The 9,729-nt window shown below is 60.0% G+C and overlaps 1 protein-coding gene across 1 annotated transcript; it reads right to left on the reverse strand.

The window, feature by feature from the left end:
• Positions 1 to 177: 177 nt before the first annotated feature.
• On the reverse strand, positions 178 to 9,233 carry LOC119091489 (DNA ligase 4; the record flags this gene model as incomplete). Its single annotated transcript, XM_037214290.1, has 14 exons — positions 178 to 1,200; positions 1,599 to 1,812; positions 2,104 to 2,209; positions 3,414 to 3,562; positions 3,932 to 4,105; positions 4,513 to 4,664; positions 5,197 to 5,318; positions 6,144 to 6,310; positions 6,688 to 7,066; positions 7,455 to 7,574; positions 8,033 to 8,214; positions 8,572 to 8,712; positions 8,979 to 9,111; positions 9,145 to 9,233. Coding segments are annotated over 14 exons (2,493 nt in total), but the record flags the coding sequence as incomplete, so codon positions are not given.
• Positions 9,234 to 9,729: the final 496 nt, after the last annotated feature.

The following is a 9,729-nucleotide window of genomic DNA, read 5'->3' on the forward strand; positions in this document are numbered from 1 at the left end:
TACCCTTGCGAGCCTTGCTCAGCAAGTGGAAGTGGACCAAACACCACCTGGTGTCCTATCAACCACAGTATTTCGATGATCGGTCCAGTATCGGTTGCGCAGTTTTCCTTTGCTGGACAATAAGGTGAAACTTCACACCTCATCTTTTTATACAAGCCATGATTTAGTTTCGTCACTCAACAATATATTAACACCAAACAAGTAGGCAATATAAGCGGTCTCTTGAAAGAACAGTGCGACACGCGACACTGCGAACAAATCAAGGCGCGCACAACGCCGCGGGATAAAAAAAAACAGAACAGTGAATGCCTAAACGTCGACTCAAATAGCGACTCAACTATCACGCCCACTTGCTGAAACCTCATGGCATGAACCTACATCAGGTAGCGCTTTCTTTACCAAGCCAACATGTCACAGCAGCATTATGCGAGCGACTAATACATCCGCTGGACTAGTGTCAAACTCGAAAGTATTGGGAACTGTCATTAAAGACATCAAATAACACAAACACTACGAAGAATCCGAAAGTGCTCGAAATATTGTAAAGCCGCTAATGAAAAATCACGTGCGGATCAAATATCACAACACATACGTGGCCCCCTATTCTGAAAACTCGCCGATATCCCTACGCACTCCCATCGACACTGTCAGGAGCGTGACACCACCAGACCACCAGACAGAGAGCGCAGAAGGCGCGTTCTCCCTTCCCAGCGCCATCAGGGACGCGGCATCACCAGACGGAGGGGGAAGGCACGCTCTTCGTTCCCAGCACCTTCGAGGACGCGGCACCACCAAACAGAGAGTGCAGAAGGCACGCTCTCCATCCCCGACACCATCAGGGCCGCGGCACCACTAGGCAGGAGCCTGGCGGGAAGGCACGCTCGTCCGCCCATCGACCCTGTGCAATGCTCTCCTCCACCCAGCGCTCCGAAACCAGGTGGAACTTACGCGACCGGAGGCGGTTCTGCGTGCGCAGCTCATCCGTGTCCCCGGCGGTGACCACATGACTGACGTCATTGTCCAGCTGGAGCGCCAGCCGAGCGCCGTGCAGCCGCAGCAGAAGACCGGCGACGGTGGCGCCGTGCAGCGGTGGCGCCAGGAAGCAGCGGCACCCGGCCAGCAGCGAGAAGGGCGCGTGCTCGAAGAGCGCGGTCAGCTCTGGCGGAGGACTGGGCAGCGGTCTGGGCTCGGACGGCATCCCTGCGCCACGGGGACGGGCGTCAGTCTCACAGCTCAGAGGTCAACTGCGCCAGAGGTCAGCTGCGCCGCCGTCACGACCACCGTCACGGAGACGCCTATCAGTCATATGCGACACAAAAAAAACCATCAGCGACACTCCTTTGTCACAGATGCACACATGAGCAGCATCAGCTGCTGACTCCACATCCATCGTCCATGTCATCACCGGTAGGCATGCCTGTACCAAACACGATCATCAAAGACGAAGCGCCACAATACCCAAATTTCGCGGAAAGCTTCAGGTCACAGGCGCGTCATGTCGCGCTAGCACAGTGATACAGCACCCCTCCCCCCCCCCCCCCCCCCCCCCCCCACCGTTCGCACAGCACAGCAACACGGTGCAGTGGCGCGGTACTCACCCTGAAGCAGGGCGCGCAGCTGGTCGCCGTCCACGTCCTCAGCGTAGCTGTCGCCGTGCTGGTCGTAGTGCAGCTGGGTGGTGAGCGCCGTGGCCGGTGTCTGGTGCAGGATCTCGGCCGGAGCGAACGGCGGCAGGCGGCGGCCGGAGCCAGCCCGGCGCACCCAGGCCGAGCGAACGACGTCACAGCGGCCACTGGCAATCACACTCCGCTCCTGCCGACACCACACCGAGAAATGGCCGCGAAGAGCACCGACTGCTCCTGCCGACACCACACCGGGAAATGGCCGCGAGAGAGCATCGACTGCTCCTGCCGACACCACACCGGGAAATGGCCGCGAGAGAGCATCGACTGCTCCTGCCGACACCACAATGGGCTCTGAGAGCTGGCTCCGCACTTATTACTGAAAATCCGCAGCAGCGATCACACCTAGAGCCACGCCCGAACGATGTCAAGTGACACGCCAGCGGCGGCGGCCCGCTGGGGTCGGGTGGCTGGAACTAACCTTGACAGCGACGCGATCAGCGATGACGCACCACGTATCGCTGGTGGGGTTCTGCGTCAGACTGCCGCCCAGACCGTGGATCAGCCGCTCCAGCTCCTGCTTGGCCCTGGTGATGGAAGCGAAGCAACTGCATCACCGAGGGGGTTTTCGCTGTCTGTGAGGCCAAACACGACAGCAGAGTTCGCAGAAAGGTGTACAGAGAGCCAGGAATGATGTACCATTATTGCTTTGTTAAATACGTTAACATTTCCTTTTGCATACTTCACAGAAACAGGTACCCAACAACGAAACGGAATTGCTCAAAAATCGTGTCTGTAAAAAGTTTACATTATCCTTTCTGTATCGAAAGACTCCAAGCGACAACTTACCAACGTGAATCAACCAGTTCACATGACCAATTCAACGCCAATGCATGGCACGCATGATCTCAAATGTGGACGTTTTCTTAAGGCAAGCAACCGAGGAGTAAGTCGCTCCGGAGACGAGATATTTGAAGGTTATTTCGCCCGTGCAGCTGGAAGTTGCAGCGCAATGTTTCTCATGGCGAGGATAACCATCTTGGAGGAAAGACAACGCCGTGGTGCAGAAGCGGGCATCAACAAAAAAGGTTCCTCTTCAATTAGGTTCAATCAAGACTGGCCAAATTTGAGGCCAGAATCTGATTTGGTTCTGGTTTTTCTTCTGCATCTGCGTTAACCACTATGCGTCTGGGAAACCAGAGGTACGGGGTTCGATTCCCCGCGGTGCCCGCCCTTCCTGCCAGGGTGAGAGGCGGGCGATGCCATATAGCCTCAGTTGCTGAGTACGTCGGAAAGCCCCACTGACACACACACACACACAAAGTTTTTTCGGGGTTCTGAAGTTTTTCATGGCAAGGGTTAGCAATATTGGTCATTTTTGTGACAAATAATTGGTGAAAATGATTGGCTACGAGAAAGGAAATGACTTATCGTAACTACAGCCCACCACTTCAGTCAACGTCGGTGATGATAATCGGTCTCAAGATGGCTGATGCATACATCTAGCTGAAGGTGTAGAGTGTAGTGGAAATAGATTTTGAAGCTCCGCAATAAGCCTTTTGGGGAAAAACCGCTACTTACGTTTCTTTTTAGCAGACCACAAACTGCTATCTTGTTCAATCAGTTCCAAGCCCGATGCAACCAACTAATGTTTCTCTGAGAAAAACGCCACCGAAACAGAAACGCAGTAAAACAAAACCGCGGAACGCGCAGTATCTCCCCGACGACCAGCTCCGCCTGGGAGGAGCCATCGCCGGTTCTGGACTGACGGCGCCGCCCGGCCGAACGTACCCGGGGCCATCGCAGGTCATGACGCAGAGCTGGCGGCCGGCCAGGCGGGTGGAGGCGGGTCGCACGTCCCTGAGGTCTGCCGGCCGCAGGTGCGCCGGCAGAGAGGGCGCCACTGTGCGCCGCGCAGCCGGGGCCCGCTCCGGTACCGACTGCGGGCGGGAGTACACGGAGTACCACGGTTAACATATCAGGATGACGTGCATTGGGAGCCGAGGTTACCACATGCTGCGGGCAGAGGCACACTGGCAGCCAGGGGCGCTGCACACTGCAGGCAAGGGGCCAGGGACGCTGCACAACGAGGACCAGGGAAAACACAAAGTGTGGACAAAGGGGGCACTGGGAGCCAGGAGCACCGCACTCTTCGGTAAGAAGTAACTAAGGGCAGGGCCACCAAATGCGGCAGGCGGGGTTACGCTGGGAGCCAGGACCAAGGCACGCTGTGGACAAGACACCCTGAGAGCCAGGGCCACGACACACGGCGCGGAACGCAGCCGGCCGCCGGCGCCAGCTCCGCTGACCTGGAGGTGTCCGGCGGCCAGTTTGCCGCCGGCGCGCTCGCGCAGCTGTCGCAGCTCAGTGGTGGTGACACACTCGTGCCACGCCTTGTCCGTCCGCGCGCTGACGACGCGCGCGAACCGCGGCACCAGGCCGGCCGCGTGCGACGACGACTCCACCAGCTCCGTGGCCTTCACCTGGGATCACGCGGCAGCCACGGAGTCAGGCGCCGCAGAGTCACGGTGCGCGGCACAGACGTGCGTGCGACAGGTGAGCTGGCCTCTTCACTGGCTGCACACGCTCGGCTGATAAAACTGGTCTGTACACGCATATGCCGGGCAGGGGGCCCTGCATGTGATTAAGTGAAGCAAGAGGCTGCTGTCGTTGTCACTGCTGGTGTAAAATATAATTTTGGTGCTTCATATGTCAGGAAGAGTTCGCTACAACAGAGATGGTCAAAAGCTTTAGTTTAAACAGCGAAAGGCCAAAAGTCTTGAGCCGGGTCGGCGGCGCTGCTACTCAACAGTTAGAATAGTCCCCCTCTCACACCCCCAGCACGCCGTCACACCCTCGCCAGCCCACGGTCAGAGGGCGTGCGCCCCACCTGCAGCACCCGGCTGAGGCTGGGCTCGATGTACAGGTCCGGCTTCTCTCGCGTCCAGCGCAGAGAGGGCGGCGGCCGGCCGTCCCGCCGGGTCCGCTGCATGTGCGGCATCAGCTGCTGCAGCAGCTGATGCAGCTGCTGGTCCGTGATGCCTGCCGCCACAAGCCGACGCCGCGGTCGGTTAGTGACCTGAGCGACAGTGGAGGGTGGGGGCCGCGGTGTACAGACGGCCAGCGGGCATGCCACGGCCACCTGGCGCGCCCGTAGTGACGGCCGTAACGTGTGGTATGCGGCCAAACTATTCGTAATGCGTCTTAAGACCACCATCTGATCGGAGCATTCGACAAACGGCGAACAAAATGATCGAAATGCACACGCCCTCTCCGCGCGGCGCAGTCCGACGGTGGTCCATGCTACGACAGCGGTCCATAGCTAAACAGTGAGCGGCAGGAAGTTATCAGGGATTTCGAGTGAACACGATCCGGTCGTTGTACTGCCTCACATCCGAATTATACTTATGTGATCCTTCTGGTCTTATATCGGGAACCCATCCCTATCTGGACCGCTCGCGCATTCGGCACATGCGCACGAGGAGTATGAGTCACCGCAGTCACCGTTCACCAAGCACCGCCATCGAGCCTGAAAGGCCGAGAGAGGCGTGCGTAAGGCCGGGTCAGACCGCACCTGAGCTCACGCAGCCGGCCGAGAGGAACACCTGCGGATGCTCGCCGTCCCGCTCCGGTGGCTCGGCAGCGCCCAGCAGGAACTGACAGACTGTCCCCCGCCGCGCACCCTTGCCCCAGTACCTGCCGGCAGCCGGGCTCTATCAGACGTGACACTCACAGGAGGCGGCTCTCCGCCGGACACTCCCGTCCCAGCACCTGCCGGCGGCCGGGCTCTATCAGACGTGACACTCACAGGAGGCGGTCCCCCACCGGACACCTCCTGCCTCAGCACCTGCCGGCAGCCGGGCTCTATCAGACGTGACACTCACAGGAGGCGGTCCCCCACCGGACACTCCCGTCCCAGCACCTGCCGGCAGCCGGGCTCTATCAGACGTGACACTCACAGGAGGCGGTCCCCCACCGGACACCTCTGCCTCAGTACCTGCCGGCAGCCGGGCTCTATCAGACGTGACACTCACAGGAGGCGGTCCCCCACCAGACACCTCTGCCTCAGTACCTGCCGGTGGTCTGTCTCCCTGTTGCGTGGCAGCCAACGGCAGCCGACGGCATTCATCAGCCCTGAGACCGGACAGATTCAACTAAACGACCTCAGTGCACGTCACGTGACTCGTAAGCGCCTTTAGTTGTATTCTGACGACATGCATAGCTGGCAGCACCTGTGGGCGAATCAGCAACAAAAACACAGTCAGAGCGGAATCGCCGTCCGCCTCTGGCCGCAATCATCAGCTCAAGCCAGGCCAGGTCGCGTCAGGTCACACCTTCAATGAAGAGGTCAGATTGAGTAGTCTAGCCCTAATATGATAACAATGTCTCGATCGAAACACATTTGGCTGACTTCATGTCGTCTCCCGTCAATGATGACAAATATGCACGTCAAGCCAAGTCAGACCAACTAAACCCTCCATGGTGACGATGTCCAGGTCACGTTCAGTCATGTAGCCTCACCCTCCAATGATGACCATGTCCAGGTCGTCCACCAGCGAATTAACGTAGTCAGGCTTGACCTTCGCCCAGCCCTTACGCCGCTCATTGGGCCAGTACATCGATGTGGGATCCTTGAGGATCAGGCCCTCTTCCTGACGGTCGATGGCCTCGTTCAGGGCCTTCACCACCTGCCGACGGCGCAGAGCGCTGTCACGCAGAACGGGGCACGTGCTGCACCCACAGGCACGCACTGACGCGCGCCGACAGTGCTGGACATCAGCGTGTAGGGCGCGAAATAGAACGCACGGACAAGATCGCACGCGGCAAACCGGAGGCAAGACGGGATCGGCGTGCATTTACACCAAACAGCAAACAAGACTTACCACCCGCACTCTTTCAGTCGGATCGTCTTTCACCCTGAAACCAGCTTGGAGGTGATGCAGCATCACCCCACCCCCATCCCACTGTGCTGTCAAAGAGCAGACAACTGGACACCAGCCTTGAACACGGCAGTGCAGCTAACAACGGCGCCTTGACAACGAAAACAAGCTCGGCCCTCACTCACCTCCTCCGCCGTTGACGCCTCAATGCGCGTGTTCACGTCTAGTCTGCCCTCTAGCGGCCGAAATACGGACTTGAGCTTGCTCAGACGCTCACTGAGCGGCCGGTCCGTGAGCTGCTCGCCGTTGAAGTAGACCAGGTCAAACGGAACGAACAGCGGGCGGAGCCGGCCGCCAGGCCGCAGCTTCTTCACGTCCGGCGCCTCGGCTTTGACGATTACTCGTCGTTCGATGTCGTTCCAGACCAGCATTTCGCCGTCCAGGATGCAGGAGCGGACAGAGGCGTTGAACTGCGGGTGGATGTGCGGCACCAGCGAGCCGGCGGCCGGCGAGGCGCCGTAGCTGGCGGTGAAATCGAACCCGCCACGGGAGAAGAACATGTACCTGCGACAGCCGGCACCGGCGCCCGGTCAGTGCCAGGCTTCGATCCACGCCACCGAGGTAATGTAACCACCATGACCTAGGCTGCGAGATAACCGTAGGAAACCGTTCAGCTCGCGGGTTATCGGGCAGTGGACGTCGCACGGGAGAGGCAGCGCCCAAAGATTAGCATGTACTCATGAATACACAGCTCCGAATTTCCGCTGCCGCGCTCCTGTGAGGCACAAATGGATTGTGCACCATACCCAATACATTGCAAGCTGGTGGCAACGCTGGGCACGTCACCTGACCTCACCACCAGCATTAAGCTGCATGGTCACCAATGGCGCCCTGTACGTGATCAACCCCGCGGCTACCCTTGGCGTGCGGCCGTCCGCCCCTCCTGACGCACTTCTCTCCGTCCTTGTGCAGCTGCACGCGCTCGCCGTCGTGCTTGGGCTCCACGAAGAACGGCTTGTGACGCATCTGCTTGTCGACCGACCCCAGGCCGGAGCGCTCGGACAGCATCGGCCTGCCGGACAGCGGACAGCCGTCTGACTCGAAGCCCGGCAGGCGGCATCCCGAGGCAGCTGGGGATCCCGGGAACCAGCAAGACCCGACCTGGGCCGCTAGGGCGGAGCCACTGACTGACCTGGGGTCGCAGGGGCAGGAGCAGGGGCAGTGTCGGACCTGAGCCCGCCAGAGCGGAGGCGATACTCGACTTGAGGTCAGACAGGCAGGTGTTCAGCCTAACCCCAGGTTGCAAGGGCAGGGGCAGCGCTGGGGCAGAGGCGGCACGTGACCCAAGGCCACAAAAGCTGAGGCAGCGCCGGGGTAAAGGCAGCGCCGGGGCAGAAGGAGCTCTTGAGCTGAGTTCACAAGACGGCAGACAGCGCCTGATCCAAGTACACGGGACCAGGGACGGCGCCAACTTGAGGCCACAGGGCCGAGTCAGACAGTCCGCCCGCCCGGCCGCCGGCGGCACCTCACTTGAACGGCGTGAAGAGGGTGACGCCGGTGCGCGGACGACGCCCGGCCGGGCCGGCGCGCCGCTCGGCCGGCTCGGCCAGGTCGGCGGCCACCCGCAGCAGGCTGCACGTGACGCCGTAGTGCTCGGCCGCGTCCGGGTGGAAGGCGTTCAGCAGGGCCGTGCTGCCCACGCCCAGTTGCATCTGTCGGCGGACGGACGGCGAGCGAGGTGAGGACGGCGCAAACGATGGCCCCGCACAACGAAGACGGCGGCGAGCAGCGCACACACAGAATGGCAAATCAGGCAGCTGGCTGCTGCTGCGCGTGCGGTAGGGATGAGCGAGCATACACATGCCCTTCCTGTGTTTCCCAGGCATGTGGTAGTCTGGGGTGAGGAAAGCAGTACCATGTTTTCTCCCGATGATGGCGGCGGGGTTACAGAGTCCGGTACACAGCACCACATCTGGCCGGTGATATGGTGGGTCCTCCAGTGAGGTGCCCAGAGCCATGCCTCCAAATGGTGGTGAATGGGTCCAAAGGTGATGCAAGTGGCGTCATACCTCACCCAGGATGATGCGGACCAGCCACAGCTGCTCTCGGGCCGACAGTGAGCGCACCAGCTCGTCCATGACGGCCTTCACACCGGCCACGTCCGACGACTGGTGACGCTCAGCCAGCTGCGTCAGCCGACTGTCCACGTCCTGCCGGCCGGGGTCGGTGTCACAATCCCAGCATGGGGTTATAGTCACGCTCCCAACATCAGGATCATGGCCGTAAACACAGCACTGGGGGAGTGACAGGGTCACAGCCCCTTCCCAGGTCGCTATCACTCTACCAACACACCACAGAGTCACGATCACATTTCCGCCACCTCAACCACCTTTCTTTCCAACCACGTCATGAGCAAGATCACCCAAGACTGCCCACGTGCAAACCAGCGGCCAGAGGCCGTTGTCAGTTGGCACACCTGCATGCTCCAGCCGCTGCTGTCGGCCCGGCAGCGGTCCCGCAGCACGTGGAACACCGTCTGCGCGAAGTCGCCGCCGCCCTGCTGCGTGCCTCCGTCGGAGCCCAGCCGCCGTAGCCGGTCCGCGTCGGCGCTGGCCGGGCCCAGCCGCAGAGCGCCGGCGTACAGGTCAGCCAGCCGGCGCTCCTTGGCGCCGTACGGGCCGCGCAGCCGGTCCAGCTGCGGCAGCACCAGGCGCAGCAGCGTGTGCGCAGAGTCGCCTGGCGCCAGCTGCTGCCGGTAGCTGGCCAGAAATCTGCCCCATGACTGCAGCCGGCGCGCCCGGCTCGACGCGCCCGACAGCTTCTCAAAGAGTCGACACAGGTCGGAGAAGGGCACGCGCGCTGCCGCTGGCCCGCTCCGGCAGCCGCCATCAGTGCCCGCTGGGGGCAGATGCTCCATCCTGCCTGAAAGGGAGGAGGTATAGTGATGAGCTAAAATTGGCCAAGTGTGACAAACTGCAACAGAAATATTGTGGATGTGAAGGGACAGGTCCAGTTTTAGGCCTGATATGCCATAATTGCTGAAAAGGCATTTAATGTATAAAAAGCAATGACCCAATGTACCTGGCAGACCAATCATGGTATACATTGATATCTGACACTGCAATACAAAATTGTTCACCAATTCATGTTTATGAAATATAAGACATGATCAACAATCATAAAACACAGACATTTCATGGACAACTTATTATCGTACCCTCAAAATA

Source organism: Pollicipes pollicipes, unplaced genomic scaffold (assembly GCF_011947565.3).
Source record: "Pollicipes pollicipes isolate AB1234 unplaced genomic scaffold, Ppol_2.1 Scaffold_3447;HRSCAF=4054_pilon_pilon_pilon, whole genome shotgun sequence".
Lineage (NCBI taxonomy): Eukaryota > Metazoa > Arthropoda > Thecostraca > Pollicipedomorpha > Pollicipedidae > Pollicipes > Pollicipes pollicipes.